General features: G+C 45.9%; 1 protein-coding gene across 1 annotated transcript in view; it reads left to right on the top strand.

Annotated features, from left to right (window-relative positions):
• T265_04838 (hypothetical protein) overlaps window positions 1-16484 on the top strand; it is a gene marked incomplete at both ends in the record, with an annotated part of 43008 nt that extends 26524 nt beyond the window's left edge. Inside the window, 9 exons of the mRNA XM_009169684.1 lie at window positions 3591-3681; window positions 4135-4201; window positions 4990-5103; window positions 7017-7107; window positions 8879-9179; window positions 9836-9918; window positions 11246-11325; window positions 13798-13885; window positions 15162-16484. Of these exons, the coding sequence (XP_009167948.1) occupies window positions 3591-3681; window positions 4135-4201; window positions 4990-5103; window positions 7017-7107; window positions 8879-9179; window positions 9836-9918; window positions 11246-11325; window positions 13798-13885; window positions 15162-15509 (1263 nt within the window). The remainder of the gene's footprint in view (window positions 1-3590; window positions 3682-4134; window positions 4202-4989; window positions 5104-7016; window positions 7108-8878; window positions 9180-9835; window positions 9919-11245; window positions 11326-13797; window positions 13886-15161) is intronic.
• Window positions 16485-19868: the final 3384 nt, after the last annotated feature.

The raw sequence follows: 19868 nt of genomic DNA, 5'->3' as shown, positions 1-19868 counted from the left end.
CCGTCTCATGTTTCAATTAGCGCGATAATCGAGACGTCGCGGTACATTTTCTCGGCAGAACACACTACTTAAGTCTACTGGAATCTCGTCACTATCGGTTTCGCACTTCTTGAAGTGACCTTTGTGCTTCATTTGAAACAAGAGAATCAGTCTCTCGTTAACGCCAATTTAGTTTTCAAATGAGTGTATTTCTCCAGTTACCTCCCCCCTAAACTTCAAGCAGTCATCGATTACTCTGTAAATATTAGTGCATTTGTTCAATTGATGTGGCAAGTCGTCAGTTGATCAACATATTCACCTGGAGCTTCACAGGTTGCACTCGGATCAAATACAAGCTATTGCGAACATGAAAGAAGCAGTCAGCCCAAATTTTCATAGTGGATTAGATATGTGAGTTAACAAGTGATTGAGTACCCGCTTCAAAAGGCTGATGTCTGTGAGTCTGGGTATGTTGGATAATGGGAACCTGTTTGGTCCGGGTGTGATGGCCAATTGCAGGTGGCTACTATCAGCTGTCTCCACATACAGCTGGTGCATGGACCCCAAAACTGAAACACATTTGTTGCCTGTGAAATTTAGACACTACCCTTAAGCAGTTTTTCTTATCTATTTTATGCGACTGTGATTTGTTCTCATACCTTTTTTGGTATAAAGAACTTGGTGGCGGGTATATGCAGTTGCCAGACAAAAAGGTCATTAAACAGATGGCTGGACCACTGTGCCCTCAAGACCACAGTTGGGCTCTAGATGCTGACTTGGTTCCACTTCGCCTCCGTGGTGTCGTGATCGGCAGCGTGAACCGTTCTCTAACCGAGAACACTCAGGCCTGATGACTAGACGTGTTCGACCACCGCTTTAATCAAACTTAGATACCACATTGGTCACTTTATACCACTTTTGTGACACTTTATCATCCTTATGGATAACGAGAAATGATTGTTTTGAAATTGCCTCATAACCATCATTGGAAGTGCTAAACACGCCACCAGCTGCTGGCGTAGTTTGGACCAATTTGTAGAGGTGGTATGTCAGTGAGCGATGTTTTCAGGGCAACGGTTAACAGGTGACTGAATTCATCCGGGTTCTGCGGGAATTCAGTTACCGGAATAGGACACCGTTCTGGATATTACAGTATCCGAGCCCGCGTTGCTGAATGGCTTGAATTAAGCCTGGTTATAAGCTGGACGCTGAGCAAACTGCGTTAAAGTGAAATAAGTCCGTTAGAATAGCATGAAGGTATGGTATAGTAAATTCATTGACGACGAAAGCACCATCCACGAGAGGGGAGACAAACTAGTTGCGCGTTTTATTCCATGATTTCCGTACCACCGTACCTTATTTCGGAGGCGAGTTATTCCAAATCTTCGTCTCCCAGTAGGGGGTGCTGAGAGCTAATTGATAGATCGATTTGTGGGTATTGGCAATCAGTTCGGCTTATTCTCGGCACACCGTCGCATCGTCGTACAAGACACCACCTACTTACACCCTTGCTCACTGCACGGGATCTACGGCAGCGAACAAATGGTCTGGCATCGTCTTACCGTGTGGAATCATTTTCCGTATTGTTAGTTTGCGGAGGCGAGATGGCTCAAGTGTTAGAGCGCGAATTTACCGACCGGAAGGTCCGTGGTTCGAACCCGACCTCTGCCTCTCGACTTCCCCTGTCTAGGCTTGGGCAACCTGGCAGTATCCCGGTCCTCGTGTTTCCTTGACGGTTAGGCACCGGAAGGGTGTTCCAGCTGAGAGATCTATTGTTAGTTTTCTGGCTAGGAATGTAGGTGTTTATTCTATCTCATTAGACTGGTTGAACGAGTATTCAGCGCTTTCACACTCCATATTGTAATTAACGTCAACACTTAGCTAAGATTTACTTAAGACTTGAGGAGTGTTGCAATCACATTCAGCAACAGAAAGTCTTGTGTCAAAAACTCCAGCATTTCCTCTCGATTATGGTACTTCTGTGGGAGCTTTCACATTTTCAAAACCTGGTGACCCTCAGCGTACTATTCATTCGGCCGTCATCTATCACCCAGCACACTAAGTAAACACTGTTTGCGTGCAGTGATCTTTGCAGACAAACCGCTATAGGCAAAAGAGTATTTGGCCCTTCCTAGACGTGGCCACACTAAGTAAACACTGTTTGCGTGCAGTGATCTTTGCAGACAAACCGCTATAGGCAAAAGAGTATTTGGCCCTTCCTAGACGTGGCCGCTCTTCTGAAAAACCGTACAACAAACAGTGTGTAATAGGAATGCCAGTACATACTCTCCAGAGGGCCGGCTTCGTTTCAAAGTGGTCTTTTTTATGCGATGTGGTACAACACAGCAAGTTGAGCTACCTTTTCGCTGTTTACAAAACACAAAACGAAGAAACAATGGCGTCATCCTTATGGAGGGGATGAAGAGCTGAAAAGCTTGCGAATCTCCAACTCTGGAGAAGCTTTCAATTACTCTCGGTGCAGTTTGTCGCTTCTCTATCGCGTTGTTTTCCATACTCTTTGTTCGTAAGCTCACTGCGCGAGCCGTTACGCTATTGTGTTTTAGGTTCTTTACGGTTAGACGCTTTTCAGATCTTTCATGGTACGTTGAGCGCAGCCAACTTTGCCAATCTCTTGCTCCGTCGACAGAATCAATGTGTGAACAACCTGTTGAATGTCGTCGCCTGCGAAAGCTATGAATTCAGCGTTTGGATCATCATCATCATCATCATCATCAGCTGTAATAACCGCGTACTCGTCATACAGTGGTTGTAGCTGCCGCAGTTTCGTTCACTTTCCCCAAGATTTAAGGGGGGGGGGGGGGGTAGGTAGCTGCGCATTGCAGGCGGGAGCTAATAAATTGGTTCATAAATCCAGCACTGTCAAGTGGGAGGGGGTTGGAAAAGGAGCAATGGAAGGTAGGTAATAGCTTGGATGCACGAGCGCCATCGAGGGCGCGACTGTATAGCTTTAGAATCTCACGGAACGTTTGGGATTTTTTGCCTCTTAATTGATGGCCTCGTTGGTCGCTTCCCTTTTACTTGAACCTGAGTGCGCTTTCCCTAGGAGGTTTAATTACGCGAAATTCGGTAAGAAGGTCCTTTTCGCCTTACTCTTACAAGCTTTGATACCTCTGCTTTGTCTCCTAGTGGTGTGTGACTTCCAGGTATGATTATGAACGACCGATCCATCATTTGATTAAGTCATTTTGGTTCCATGAAAAATTTCCAAAAGTTACGCACTTTCTTAATTCGAATTGGGATTTGAGATTCGGCTGTCCGAAGTGGTCTGTTGTCAGGTAATCAGCTGTCGTTTAAGTACTCGTGGATTACGTCTCCGTTTCGATATAGTCACAGAAACATCTACTAATTCGAGTGTTGCCCGGCTACTGTGCTTACCGGCGCTTTGTATCAGCATTTGCTCTGTCCCTGGCCGATCCACTTCTGCACACGCGATCCTTTGCATCCAACTGCTGTTCCCTTTTAGGTTGAAGCTGTCGTGGAATTTTGAATTTCCGATAACCTCAGTCTGTTCGACCGGGATTGCGTTGATGCCCAATATGCTGATGATGATCATGTTAACTCTTCCCCGTTCTGTTTGGGTTTTGTCACAGGTTGCAGACGATGCCCGAGCCGATTCCGGTGTTGTCGATGACGTGGATGGCCATCTGATCTACTCTATTGGTCAATTCATCTTCGATCGATGTGAGTTGAGCCCATCTGTTTCGTGCCTTGAAGCGTCCAGTTGTTGTTGCATATATAACACTTTCTGGTTCTCTTCCCACCATCGCCTAGTTCGACTAGGCGAAGCGCGGACGCACCTGTCTTTGCACACACGGTGGGATAGAAATGGAATTGTTGACTAATTCGGTTGTCTGTTTATCCACCCAGTTGGCCAACTTTATAAGCTTAAGTGTATAGGGAAGTTCATTCACGGTGATTGGCTTTCATAGTCAGCCGGCTTCTTGGGGAACTTTAATAAAATCAAACTGAACCTCTCGGTCGTTTTTGCTGAACATTTGGGCAGTGTTTGTATTTGACCGTCTCCTAACCTGTTGGGTTCCTCTCTCTCTTTTATTATACACGTTACGTCTGTTACCTATCTTACGTCGAATGCTACGTTCTTGTCCTCATATATGTGTTCTTTCTCAATTTCAGATGAGATCCTCAAAACTCTCGGTGAGGGCACGTTTGGAAAAGTAGTGGAATGCAAAGATCATTTACAGTAAGTCGTATTTTGCATCAATGTGGTCTTGAAGACGTTCTTTTCAAGGCAGTCGTCTATCGTTTTTAGTGCGGGGGAATAACGGGGTGATCTGTGTGACTATCATCTCCCTCTGGTCTGTCCAAATGCCAACCGCAATACCCTGTGATAGTCCGGCACAGCTTCGAAACATGCAAAGTTGCGTGAATGTCAGCAAATGCTTCGTGTCTTATCTGCTACTGCCGTCACTTTGGAAGCCATTCGTTAGGGGTTTTCGCCTTCGCGACGGTGATTCACATTACCCAAGTTCACTCTAGTCATCCAGTGAATCACCATCAATTCATGACAGCTTTTAAAATGTCATAGCGGCTATTTAGGTACCTACCCACAGACAGATACAGTAATTGGCTGCACTGTAGACTTGCCTAATTTCATGTTTAATCTGTCAAGCCGTGCAGGTAACAGTTTCAAATTGTGTATTTTAGTCACTTGGCTTTCAGACCCTTTTCGTCCGCATGCCATCCACAGTGACCACTACACAAGATTGGCATTTAGAGGTATCACCTCTGTAATTCACAAAAACTGTCGTAGTCTGTTCTCGGTTTCACTCGCGAAAGAAACAATCCGCGTTTCAACTTGCTTCTGCGCTTCCTGACCGAAGTACGAATCCCAAAACCTCCTGAAAACATTGTTGAACACTCATTTATGCTTGGAAAATTTGGTGTAAGGTTCAAGCTAAGATACTAAAAGGATAAACTTCTGTTCAGTTCTTTGAGACTCATCACCTCACTTCTATTTTTCTTCTTCAGAAATCGAAGAATTGCTTTGAAGATAATCAAGAACGTGGACAAATACCGAGAGGCTGCCATGTTGGAAATAAATGTACTCAACTTCCTCAATGAGCGCGGAGCAAACTTCGAGCAGTAAGTTTTCCAATCTTACGGACTGATGGCCTTCCTCATGTTTGGTACCTTCAGTATTTAACATTTTAAAACCAAGCTATCTCCTCATCTGGGGAGACGCCCTTACAAGATCCTCATCCTTGTGGGAAGCTAATTAGTACTGTCCACATGAAATGTTTTGTTGAAATTTGTAGCCGACGCAACATGGTGAAATACACGTCACCCTCCGTCATGTAGTTTGTAAGTAAGCGGTTGGGTTCCTCGTCTATCTGAACAGGAATAACAGCCACGAAGCAGGGGTAAGTTACCACCAGTGCGTACTCCTGTACAGCAACGAAAATGATGATGATGACGACGATGGGAACTCGGGAAATATTGAGTTGGTGTGCGTTGCTTCACCCCATCTTTCAGTTGATTCGATATTTCAGCAGCGGAGTGCTGCTAGGTTACCGGAAAAATGAAATCGGAAGATTTGGGGAAGCCTTCATTTGAAACGCATTCTTGATTCGGCCGAAACACGAAACTTGCCAGAACACAGTAGTCTTCTTCAGCCAGCGGTGTACCTTCGGAATCGCTTGTTTCGTTGCTCGCTTTGAAGTGGTTCCACAAGTGATGTGTCCGCATGCGATATGTGGATCAACACGTATTACAGAAATCTTGGGAGGTATGCAGATTTCATCAGCTTAGGCCATGTCTGAACTCAACTCATACTCACAGCTAAGCTGTCTTTCCAGGCAAACACGCCTCCAAGTGTGCACGCTTTCCCGGTCAAGTGATCAAATCATGCAAGGCGGGGGGTACACCGAACCGCGCANTGTCTGAACTCAACTCATACTCACAGCTAAGCTGTCTTTCCAGGCAAACACGCCTCCAAGTGTGCACGCTTTCCCGGTCAAGTGATCAAATCATGCAAGGACGGTGGTACACTGAACCGCTCATTCAGTTATTCGCGACATGTATGCTAGGCGAGCTCCCCTGAGCAAACCCTTGTTGTCCGTACTGACGCGGTCTATCGCTGGCTGCGGGACAACTGTTCTGTGTGCGGAAATAAGTCAACTTCCTCCCTTGGTAGTGCTTCGCCTGTCTGGCCAGTTTGTTCATTGTCCAACTGCAGATGAAATGTGGACACCCATTTAACTACGTTCGGACGATCTGACTAGTTGATATACTAACGAAAAAGGGTTTCTTTATGTGGGCGCACTCTGCAACGCATGTACTGCCGCATTCTGAAAGGTATTTTCCTTGTCAGGTTTATCCGTCGTGGAAATTTTCTTGCTCGTTCAATCGCCTCCTCTGAGCGGGTTTTATTTTCAAGTTTGTCAACCGAAGGTGCTATTCCTAAACAGGAGTGTTCAGCAGAGGTGAGGAATCGCAAATAAGCGCCTAATTTGTCGATTCCCTTTGATGCGTTTTCCTACCCTACCAATCACGGATTGTCTTCTCCTTGGCAATTAAGCTGGCTGCCAACCGATGTCAGTGGTGTTCTTGTTGTCGGTTTCTATCCAGATTGCCTGAGTGAATGTCTGGTGGTATAGGCTAGTTGTGTCACAATGTTGTCATCTATTTTGGACCATATGAGGACCAGGAAATTGTTGGGACATTATGGTCGACGATTACTTGTGATTACTGTTGTAATCACGATGTCCATGGTATAATTCAAACAGCTGATCGTCGGCCTTTGTCCTGGATGCAATGTCGATTAGAGTCACCGTTTCGGGATCACGATACGTGTGCATGTTCGTGACATTCTGATGACACTTTGTGCTTCATAGGTAAACCATATTCTATTCAAACGAAGGTGCTTTCCAATGAGTATGTTGTTCGTTACTCCAGATTCGCCCACTGGCTTTTACCCAATTTTCAGACAACACCAGAATGTTGTTATGAAACGGTTCTTCACTCATTTCATCTTTCTCTCCTCCTCCTCTACTTAGTTTGTGTGTCACACTACTGGATTGGTTTGACTACCATGGACACATATGTTTGGCCTTTGACATTCTTGGCCTGTCCGTTTTCGACTTCCTGGTAAGTCTTTGAATTGCAAGTGACCATTGAATCCCGGCAAAAGCCATGATTGTTAGTATTACAATTATACTTATCGATGTTTTCATCGGCAAGCGCTTAAATATGTGCAGTAATCCTCATGGACTGTCGGCCGAGCACGGTGGTTTTAGCTGCCCCAGTTTAGCTCTTCGTTGTGGGGAATGAGGGGCCTTTGTTGATGTCACTGAATGATGGGTTCCCAAATAGTTATGGGAGTTTTGTCTGTGGTGGGGAGATCGGGAATGGGAGCTTTGCATTGAAGGCAGTTTGACAGTGGTTTTAACGATCTCCGTACTCCGTCTTTCAGTCCACACATCCAGGAGTTTTCCAATTTGCAACCTGATTTCCCCTATGTCCTCCCCACTCTGCGCATAGTTGTTCAGAAAGACGCCTCAAGGTAGTCGATCTGCTTGCTTACTTGGTCAGACTGTCAAGAGAGATGGGGCATGAAAAGTTTATCTATCATGTGAGAGTTACTTCCACGAAAAACCACTTAGTGCATTGTAACCGTGATAGTACAGTGCTTTCGTCAGTTTTATCAGTCAAATACTGAAGTTCCTTCTTCTCGCAATATATCAGAATATAACAACTGCCGTTCCTGATTTCGCTCACCTGATGACCTCAAAGTCGTCCTTTATAGCTCATACTCGCATGGTTTGTTTGCAGTCATAAGTCGTTTTCCATCCTGTCTCCCCCGGGAGGCTACTCGTTGCTGTTTCCAGTTTACGTGCGCGTACATCTCTGTCCTGTGTAAAACGGTTGCCTGAAACCTCAACATCAACCACGAATAAGGAACATTCCGTATCTTTTCTTACGAGTTGTCTGATCAGACTCGGCCACGGAACGCCTTGAAAAGCGTTGTCAAACAAATCAGACAACCGGGGATATGTTTCAGCCCCCCTAGGGAAGTGCAGCCTACTGTACAGCCTATCTACCTTTTTTGAGTGGCTCAGTGGTTAGAGCGCGAATTTACTGACCGGAAGGTTCGTGGTTCGAATCCGACCTCTTCATCTCGACTTCGCCTGTCTAGGTTTGGGTAACCTGGCTGTGTCCGAGCCCTCATACCTCCTCCGGGTGGCATAGCAGCCAGGCACTGTAAGGATATTACGGCCAAACGGTTTTTCCTCCTCGAAGAGTTAACGTGAGCGCAACCTCCTATACGTCAATGAACCACTTATCTACTACACACTGATGTTGTCACGTCGATTGTTGACGAAACGTTCGCAGGAGAACTTTCAAGTCCAAAAAGCATTTGAATGACCATTACCGCTCGTCTTCCGTTCATCCATATTTGGCTGAATGTGAAAATTCATCAGAATTTACTTTCACTACTCACATGCCACGATAAGTGGAACTGGGGCAAGATGGTTATAAACAAACCTATGCGCGTCCAATACTACTGACTGAAATCTCGAGGACCTACCCATGTAATGATCAGTTGATCGACCCACACGGGTTCCTTCTGTGTTCCGTTTCCCGACAAACTTTTATCACCACCACATACATCACTTTAGATGGAGGATACTGCGGTAAGCACATAAACACGATTGATTTCCCATATATCCCAGGTCTCCGTTTGATATAGTCAAGGTTTACGTTCCGTGTCAAGTTGTGTGATCCATCCTGAAAATATGCCTGTCCTTCTAATATAGTTCAACCGATCCACACCTCATACTACTCGCCACTACTTCAGCCACAACACCCGCTTCATCATCCCACCTCAACTTTTGCCTTTTCCCGTTCCTCTTTGCAGAAGGAAAACAACTACGTCGGCTATCCGATGGAGCACGTTCGTCACATTTCCTACCAGTTATGCCACGCGGTTCGATTTCTTCACGACAACCAACTAACACATACTGATCTGAAACCGGAAAACATTTTGTTTGTGGACTCCGACTATATTTCTGTGCACAATCGAAAGAAGCGACGTCACGAACGAATGGTCAAATGTTCCGATATTCGTCTGATCGATTTCGGCTCGGCTACGTTTGATTACGATCACCACTCGACAATTGTGTCCACAAGACATTACCGGGCACCCGAAGTGATTTTAGGTAAGCCCCGTGAAGTTTTTTGGTTGGTTGTCTGATAAACTGGTCAGCAGTCAAACGTAATACGTTTTGAACCGGGTGTCGGTATCTAATATACGGTTTTTTCTAAACTGTGTGTGCATTCTGGAGGATTTCGAGGGGGAGAAATAGAGACCACGGGTTGGCGGCTTTACTAACATTGTTTAGGTCAATTTCTTGTTGAGTTTTGATCGCTCCGTATTCGTTTTACTCTTTTTGTGATCATGTTCAATGCTTTAGTATTCTAGGAAATCTCCCTCTTCAGAATCGCCCTCTCATTGGCCAGAATGCACAAATAATTTACAAGAGTTTTCAGACGATGGTGTCAGTTCATTCTGCGAATACTGTTAAATAGGAACCTAGGTACATGTGTTGCAAACGAAAAGAGGAACCGGGCTAGACTGGACCCGAGCAAGCGACCAATCGCTCGTATGAATTCCGTTTCCTTACGCAAGTGGACAGTATCGTGTGGAAAGGGAAAGCGGCCATGGGCACCCCTTCGAATTAAAAGGCCTGAGACACAAGGCACCTCGCCCCCCGGGTCCAAGTATTTATTCGCTTAATTGAATCCCGGTTCCACTTCCTTCGACATCTCGCCCTTCTGCCATTCAGCTTGTTTTCATTCCTCTTCTTATTTACAGAACTTGGTTGGTCCCAACCTTGTGACGTTTGGTCGATCGGCTGTATTATGTTTGAGCTTTACACCGGTTACACACTGTTCCAGGTAAGTGCCGTTGTACTTCCATTACTGGGAAATACAATAACCTTTGTCCGGCAAACATAAACGCATATGCATTGATTTCCTGTTTTGATCGCTCCGCTTATAAACACGAGATGCTGCTACATTAGGATGGTTTTCAACACTGCTGATTGTTATTCTTAGTTTCGAAGAATCGAATGATTGAGTGGGCTCTGTTACCAAATCCCCAATTACACCTACTTCGACGTATCGGTCGAACAGCATATCGTGGGAACGAAAATACAAAAAGCAACCGCGGAACCCTGTGTAACTAGAAAATCAGTGTTCATAATTGCATACAACAGCGTTAATCCTGCTGATTTCCTACAGTTAGGCACAATGAATTCTAACCGGAGGAACTTTTGTGATGAGAAGAGTACGAAGGTGTTAGATTTCGATCCTACAGTCACGTGACCCTATTACTTGGGAATTACCGGGTGGAGTTCGTTCAGCCAATCACAACGACTTCCGAACCAATCCACTGATCAATAACTTTCTCAACCAGTTGCTTCAGTCAGACTGATCACCTAACTGATGTCCTGAAAAAAATTTATTGCACAGCAGGCTGATCCGATGTTTCACACACACACACACACACACGTAGTTATCGAATACCATTTCAGTGACTTGATAGATACCCTTCACAGAGTTGCGACGTTGAATATAGCCGATATTTTTTCAGTGTGTTTTGATACAACCATGCAAATTAGTCTTATACTGACACCTATAACACATACTGTGGGCGTTTATTTTTGCTCCACTTGTTTATGTTTCGGATGCACATCCACTAAATATTGCGTGTTTTTTGGGCTCACAGTGTGTTGATAGTATTTCGGTATCTTGCTAATGTTCTTTTGTTATCCTGGTATCAATGTGCCTCATGTTGTGTTTATAGGGTCCCAGCACTTTGTCAGTTCGAGGAAACCTGTAGCAAACGAAATGGTTTAGTAGTTAGGGCGCGAATTCACCGACCGGAAGGTCTGTGATTCGAACCCTACCTCTGCCTCTCGACTTCCCCTGTCCAGACTTGGGCAACCTGCCAGTATCCCAGCCTTCGTGCTTCCTTCTGGTGGCAGTTAGGCACCGAAAGGTTGATGCAGCTGAACGTAGTAAACGAACCCGTTTACGTATTCCAGCAGATGAGAAACTCTAGTACCATGTTCACAACCACTCCTGCTCCCTTAGGCGATCGATGAGTGTGACTGGCCGAATATAGACCTCATATTTGCCAACCTTTTTGTTGAGCTTTATGCGCACTACAAAACGTCATTTATCCACCTCCTTTCTTCCCGGTTTTTACCTTCCTCATTAGACTCACGATAACCGCGAGCACTTAGCCATGATGGAGCGGACGTTAGGACACATCCCCTACCGAATGACCCGGAAATCCCGGTACGTACATGTATCGCAATAACTGTTATCCTGTATTTCTTGCTTATAATGTGGTAATTTCAGTTTTCCCTTTTTTCGCTAACCTGGTGAAGCACTCAGTGCTCAAGGGGCGTCTTTAAAGCGAAGCCGATGGCACCACTTGCATCGGGTACATCTCGTCCATTACAATTCGAGATGGCCAAGCCAAATAGACTTAATGTTTGTCTATGCCGTCTGCTTGATTCAGATCGACCGCACAAATAATGGGACGAATGAAATCACATTTGTTAATAGCAGTGAAGTTTTCAGAGGCCTCTCAATGTACATACGGTACGCTGAGGTTATTGGGTGTGGCCGACCCCCTCCCCCATCCATATCTGTCAGACTCAGTTGTGATATGCGAGTGGGACAATCCGAGTTCGTATAAACTATGGGATTCAGCCACCCATTTGTTTACGTCTGATTTGAAAATCATGGGCTATCGGGTGAGCCGCCTTCAGAATTGCTGTTCCTGTTTTCCTTCGGGATGTCATTCCATCGAATCTACTCAGACCAACAGGCTTTCCACACGTAGCCCAGAGCAGGCAGCCTCTCTTGTGCAAAGCGTGGATTGGCTGTGCTTGTAAAACCGTAGAGTGTTGGTTCGGAACCGACTGTTCTCAAGGACACAGGACAATTGTAATAATAAAGGCTGAGGGACTGGAATGTTATTTCGTGTGTCAACATCTTAAACCAGGTAATACGATATAAACATGGGCCTGGATGGTGCACCCTTCACACGGCAGCCCCGTTTTCAGTCGTTAACTGAAGGATAAACTACACGATGCGATAAGCCCCACCATAGACAACCTCAAGGTATCCGTCAAGCCGTTGGTTGTAAGGCGTTGCATTACTTGTCCTCTCACAGATTGTTTCCAAAGTATCGATAACTCTGTACATGACACTTGTTACTGGGACTTCGTGTTGGAAGGATGGTCGACCGGAAAAGGTCTAGTGACACAGATAGCGGCGTTTCAGATCCGTAAAGTAATCACTAGTTCGTTTGTGTATGAATTTGAGCACCTAGTTGCAGTTGCAACCAACACCAAGCAACTTCTGCCTCTTTCTTGACTGGGTTTTTCGGATTTCTGAACCATCTGATGTCGGCTAGCCAAGGATGTGCGTCTTCACAGAGGAGACTAGTAAAGTATCCACAGTAGTAATGATTGGAGGTCGGTGTCAATAAATGTATGGGTTAATACTATAGTAGGACTGGGTTTCTCATAGAGACGAGACATGACTGGATAAACTAGTGTCCTACTTGTGTTTGTGTGAAAACGCCCGAATTGGGTGATCGCATATTTTTTTGAATTATAGCCTTTCTGTCTGCTCCAGAAACTTGATTGCGCTCAGGTCATGTGAAAAGTCATGAGGTGTTTGTCAGATCTGTAGTCTAGAAGGAATTCGTTAATCATGGGACAGCACTGATCCTGTTTATCCAAACGGTTTCAAACAAACAGGCTGCTTCATACGAAGCCGACCCCAGCTTTGTCTGTGTTCGACGACATTTGACTAGGAAGACATCGCACGGTGGTTGTTGTTTTTTTAAAAAAAACAGCTGACTGGTTAGAAGGGTTATTCGCATCGGACTGAGACACACCGCGATTGTTGTTTTCAGACTGCGGGTAGACGTTGAGAGCGGATCTCCTCACGTGATCCGACGGCCCGTAAATTCTGTCCAGACTGAAAACAAAACTGGTCCCTACTTCTATCAAAACATCGACATTTCTCGGATCGCGAATAATCCATTATCATCATTTGACCCACTGGAGCGTTCCTTACCTCACAACTTGGTACTTTCTAGCCGGCACGTTTCGAAGGGGTGCACCGGAATTCGTATCTTGGTAAATTTTTGTCCGATCAACTCCTCCAACTGTCCAAGTCTACTTTGGGCGTCTAAGTTGTGTATGCACCTGTGATGTTTGACTGACTAGTGTACTGCTGAATAGTGCATATTAGGCAAGGTCATCTGCTGATGTGAGATAGTCGGTGGATGATAACAAGTGTGCGCTTGATCTTGGGCTTGTTCACGAAGCGTGATTGTCTGTGTTGTCGTGCTAAACACAATTCAAGGATTTGAGCATTATTTTTTTTAGTAAGACGCTCCTGATCAAGGGCATTTCCTTAGTCCTCGGTGCTCCCTGTGTTGTACCATTAGGAGTGGACACAATTTTCCAGGACGAGTCGACGTTCATTCCCCTCGACACCACTTTGGCACTGTTGTTGAACTATGCTCGGGCGGTCACTCATTATTCGCCTAGGAGCGTTTGAAAGTGACCGAAACACTGGGTACCTTTACATGACTGTTTGCGAACATCTGTTTCAGGAGCATGCCGTGCCTTTCCATACGTTTGGTGCCACATATTAGACACTTTTTCTCTGGGCCAGTCAAGAGTTAAAACCTAACAAAACCGCTCCCCTTTTGCACATGTCTGTGCGTCTGAATATGTACAGAACCGGGTTTTTCTATCACGGGCGCCTGGATTGGGACTTCTACAACCAGGAGGGGCGTTATGTTCGTGAGAATTGTCGCCCTTTACTCGTGAGTTCTGTGCATGCTTGTTCTTATCACCCCTCCCGTTTTTTCTCGTCTTTTTTGGTCTCTCCGCCCACGCATCATCTCGCATGTGCGCGCATGTCCCATTCGGTCCCATCACTGCCATGCTTGTCATCCGATCGCATCGCCTTTCCAGTCGTACTAAGTACTTTGATGGCTCCGGTAAACTGGTCTGGGATCCGCAATCGCGTGAGGCCAAATATGTGACCACACACTGCCGCCAACTACGGGTAAATTCGACGTGTCTTGGGAGCATTCCCAGTTAAATTTGTCTTTACCATACAGTATATACCCATTGGTACTAATTTGCACCTGATATTGGCACAGCCTTTTGTTACCTTTATCCCCTATATGCACGTCTACATATCGGCATGAGTGATTGGCCAAGTTTTCGGTCCTAGAGATGCGATTTGAGATTGGTGGGTCTACCCTGTCGGTTTGTGCTACGTGGTTTAGACGTACCCCGACCCTGACTACGTCAGCCAATCTCGATTATTCCTGCCTAGACCGGACACCTACGTTTCAAAAGATGCCATGATTGAATTCTACTGTACTGTGTTCATCGTACCTATTCACATGCTGCCTGACATGGTCGGTGTCCGCGTGTGGTACTTTTCAAACCGTGACCGCATTGTCTCCTTTAAGTGTACCACTGCTCGGGAAGTTTTCAGAAAGTAATTGCCTCTTCCATAATTGGAACCAACTCCGCTTGAAGTGAAGTGATTCGTGAAAGCTACCTCTGATGTACGGGTACAGCATCGCAGATCATCCGCTGCGATGATATATTCTTATTGATTATTACATCTTATGTATCAAAGCGGCAATGCTGTCGCTTGCATTCAGCCGAAACGGCCGTCAGTTTTGACTTTGATTTCCTCCTGGACACGTGGTTGGGTAGCAATATGGAACTTTCGGTATTGATTGTGTGTCAGCCATTAACAGAAATGCCCCCGCCCTTTAGACAAGAAAGGTTGCTTAATGCGAAGAACGGTTTTTGAGTTTAGACTATAGTACAGATCGTACTCGGTCTGGTCACAGTAGCTGAAACCAGCGGGCTTTTTTTTAAGGTGAGCGAGGGGGGAGAGCTTTTTCTGCTGTCCGAAAAAGTGACCCCGATTGCTTTTATTGCATTCACTGATCGTTGTCGAATTTATGAATGCGCTCTGCTTGGTATGCATGAAGGGTAATGTCCTGAATGATTCGTCCACATGAATATGCCTCCTTCTGTTCTACTGTCTATCTATTCCTTACCTTCATATAGCGTTACTGCAAAGATGAGAGTCAAGACACTCTGGATCTGTTCGACCTAATGGCTAAGATGTTGGAGTACGATCCGGCAGATCGCATCCCGCTCTCCGCTGCCCTCACACATCCGTTCTTCCTGCACCTACCATCCCATCAACGTCTCAGCTACACATATCATCCTCCTCTGGCCTCCTTAGAAGCTGGTGGCCGAAACGGGGCAGCGAACGAACGGCGATCAGGTGCTCGTGGCGGTGGTGATCGCATTGAAGGCGGAGGAGGGGGAGGTTCCTCGTCCTCATCCGCCGGATCTTCAGAAGTGAAGCGTCCAAATCGTCTACACTCAGATCTAGTCTCTGCGCGATAGCATGTGATGTGAATCTGCCGACTCTCAGTATACCGCGTCCTTTCGCTCACACACTGCGTGCGCGCCCACGCACCTCATCCCGTAACAGACCGGACTCTAATCTCGTTGCCGTCACTGTACATACGTGATACGCTGTAGGCTTCATGTGGCCAAGTGCTATCAAAATTCACCTCCGCCTACCTGACATAGTCCACCAAGTTCGTACTTTCGAATATGGAACACCCACCAAATTGTTCACAGCAGAAAACCCGTCGTACGAGTAACCATCAGCGTATGTTTGCGTAGACCTGGCATTCCCTTTCGTAGAAGATTTGGACCATGTGGTAACCTTCGGTTGTCCCTCGGACCGACGAATACTATTTCCACCATCATTACCTACCTGTTTCCGCCGTCTACCTAATTCCGCCAGAAATAATTATCATCACTGTCCATATGCAGGATTATGCACCGGCGCTGTAATTTTGTCATTCATCTTTGTGGATGATCCTGCGTGGTGGTAATGTTACCATCTCGCTCTCTCTTTGGTCATTCTCTTGTATGTTCGCCGTTAGAATCACTTTTTTCCTGCTTGTTGAACAGTTCCGTTCACCTCTCCAACGCTGTTACCCGCACACACACACACACGTTTCGACGGTAGATGGCTCAGAATGTATTGGCTCATCGGTTTCTTTTTTTGGACTTCTGACGGCAGATGAGTCTCGGTCACTAGTGCGCAGCAGTCATCCGCATGCACAGACGATCCGCGCCGGTTCTCGTTATTTTTGCCAGCCCCCGGGGACAAAATAGTCCGATCATCTCTGTCTTTTCTCCTGGTTCCCACTTGTCCACTTTCCTTTCACCCAACGAACCGTCGCCAATCATATTTGACACGGTGAATAGTGTAAAATGTCAGTGACAGAGCACAGTGTGTTTCTTCTCTTTCTTTCTGTTCTATAAGTTATACATATGCGTGCATATAAATGCAATGATATCGACAGATCTCGGTGTTCGGCTGAGAAATGGTTTCGAACGGCTGTACCTTGATGTAGTCTGGGTGGGTCCATTCTTTATGGTAATCACCAAGTATAGGCTGGATGTTCTTGATCGTGTGTGGTGTAGTTTTATTTGAGGTAGACATCTACTGTCATCGAGGTTCTCTGACCTCATGAACAAGTGCTTACGGTAGTACGATAAGGTGACTGTAACTTGGGTTTGCTCGCATAAGTCGACAAGCTTATGTGTTTATATTTGCTGAGGACGGTCTGCCACTATCTATGTGGGTTGTCACTTGTCCCTCTCGGGCGGGTGGATCGTTCGCCCGGTACTCGAATGACTATTTACAGTTTTCTGAATTTCATTTTCGATAGGATGTGTCACACTTTAATAGGTGGCCAGTCAGTCATTCAGTTGTAGCACTCTTTCGGAGCCTAACTGCCGTATCACCAGAAGGAAGCACGATGGCTGGGATACTGTCAGTTCGCCCGAGCCTAGACAGAGGAAGTCGAGAGGCAGAGGTCGGGTTCGAACCGCGGACCTTCCGGTCAGTAAATTCACGCTCTAACCACTGAACCATCCCGCCCCCCACCCGAAGGATACTCCCTGGTTGCCATAGCCTAGATAGGGAAAATCGAGGGGCAGAGGTCGGGTTCGAACCACGGACGGTAAATTTGCGCTCTAACCACTGGGCTATCTCGCCCCGGTGGTCAGTCAACATTATCTAGAGGACGTAGATCGTCATACAGACAATTGGGATATTTTCGATCGATTTTCATATGACATCCTCAGTTTTCGCAGGTGCAGATCAATTTCGAAGAAGATTCGGTGGTTTTATCATGTGGGACAGTGATTTCGCCTACATTTTGACAACTATTTCGGACCAGCATCTCGAATTCACTTTCCGTGGAACTACTGGTCACCACATTAAGGTCTTTTCATTTCAGCTGATTCCAGCTGACATAATGTGATCGATTTCGACCTCACCAAATCGCAGAAAAGCGGTTTGACAAGTCGCTCTGTTTCCTACCAGATACTTACTGAATGATTGATGTCCAGTAGATTCGTGTTGCTTCAGAGCTTAACCAAACTACTGCGGCTCACTTCTGGGGGTTCAGACTGGCAACCCCAGACCAGACAACAGCAGGGCATTTCTTGTTAAACAGTGAATCCCCCTTCAGCATAGTCCATTGCGACCGAGGCAGGAAAGTGTTTTTCACATCATCTTCAGCTGTACGAACCGCGTACTTATTGTATAGGGGTTGTGGCTGCTTTATTCTCGTTCGCCGATGATCTGAGGAGATAGCTATGCATTGGAGTTGATTCTTGCATACGTTGGTGCCAGCGAACTCTAATTTGTGGAGATTGAGAGGGTAATCTACGCAGCTCGGGTGCATGTGTGGCGTTGAAGGCACGATTGGACAGTATTTGTGAATGCCTCTAGCCATTGATGATGTGTCTCGTCTCGGGGTCCCCACCCAGGCAGACGGCAATGACAAAAACGGCTGGGTTTGCTGGTAACAGTTTCCATACTTCTCTGACAAGCTGTGCTGGTCACACTCTCTCCCTGAATACTATCTTTAGTCTTGAGAATTTGAGGATTTTAGTCAGCTGAGAATCTGGTGTTCCAGAATGTAACTGTTCGAAGAATTAGGAAAGAGGGGAAGAGAACTATAGGACACATGGTTTGGTAATACTGACTGGAAGAGTGCAGGTGAGTGGAATGGTTGGAGATATATTTAATTGAAGTTCCCACGAGCGTCTGTTATGCTAACAAGGACAAAATCGCCACTCTAACCTTGATGATGAACCCAGTGCCCTTCATTTGGATACGGTGATGGTGAGATCTCATCCTAATATGATAGGATACGGTGGACGTGACAAGAAGTAATGGCGCGGTGGCATAGTTCGGAGAAAGGAAAGGGAAAACTACTATATTGGACATATAGCTTCCAGTTTGATTCGCTTTGTTTTCAGCGATATCCAAACCTGAAACGGTTAAGTAGAAAGAATGAGGATAAATTCGTGGTTAGTGAAACTTGGAGGGGGTCCGACGGAGGTTTGGAAAGTGTGATGGGATTTGAAAGAATCGAAGTTTGCAAGCGCTTGCGTACCCACAGTCGTGGATGTTTTGCGGTCGTCTAGGATCCCAAAGGAAGACGAGTAGGGAACTCAAACAAGTGTGTGTGCAAAAATTGTGACCGACTGGGTTGGCAAGGAAGGCGACGCGTTCCGAATGAGGAGTTCGTCATCGTCCTCAGTGGGTTGCCGGTTCTCACCTAATCTGAGGCAGTCGAATGCGAGGGCTGACCGAGCCATCATGCGATTGCTTTGGTCAACGGCATGGAGACCGAAAAATTTGAACGGCTGGACGTCGGTGAATGGGTCTAATGGGGTGCAGGTGCAAACTTGATGTTTTGGCAAGAAGTCGATAGCTCATTCGATGTGCAACATTCCAATGTTGCGATATTCAGAGAATTATTAGATGCTGGCTGGCTGTTCTGGTTGCAGGCGACCCAGTGGATCTTCTTCGAATGAGATTGATTAGTTCCCGGCTCAGCGTGGTGTAGTTTGACAAATGCATCTTCAGCTCAGTACGGTTATCTGATAAGCAGTCACCCGGATTGAGTCAACAGGGAGTTCGCCAAGGTTGTTTTCAGTTCGCTAAATTTTTGACACGAATTACATAGCTACCTTTCGCTCAAATTTCACCAGAGCTGTCAAACCACCCCTTTGTTTTCTAACCTATTGTTTACCTGCAGTCATTCGTTGTAGACAAAAATCTTCGTGCTGACTTGGCAAACCGAATCTGGTGAACCGGCTTTCATTTAGATTTCTCGCGCCGCATAGTCGAGTCATTTTCTGTCAACCTGGTGAACCGGCTTTCATTTAGATTTCTCTCGCCGCATAGTCGAATCATTTTCTCTGCAGCCATGTCGAGACACGGGCTTCGCGAATCTGCAGTCTCTCAAGTTGTCTGAATCCTTTTTCATAAAGGAAACTACGCACAAGGTCGCTGAAAACTCTTCGACAGCCTACGACCGGTTTCGCCCTTCTTGGGGCTCATCAGGTAGGCGCAGTCCCCGAGTTTCCGTCTGAATCCTGTTAAATATGCCAAATCTTACCACTCTCTAGTAGTCGGCCAAAGCTGGTTAGTAGTCTAAGCGTTTTGCTTTAACTCCGCCATCACATGGGTTTTGATTAAAAACAACGTGACTAAACATGGGAGACTCATATTTTTGTGGGAAATATGAAACCGAGTGCTGTCGCCCTTTGAACGACAGGCTCCTTGTTGTGTGAAAACCATCTCAGCGTAGCTTTCATCAAGGCGAACCTATACTTTGGGTTTTTCATTGCTGTGATTTCTGATAGAGAATCTACATCATA

This window comes from Opisthorchis viverrini, assembly GCF_000715545.1.
Source record: "Opisthorchis viverrini unplaced genomic scaffold opera_v5_85, whole genome shotgun sequence".
NCBI classification, from domain to species: Eukaryota; Metazoa; Platyhelminthes; class Trematoda; order Opisthorchiida; family Opisthorchiidae; genus Opisthorchis; species Opisthorchis viverrini.
Note: the sequence above shows the minus strand (reverse complement) of the source record. Positions and strands in the feature narration are given on the sequence as shown.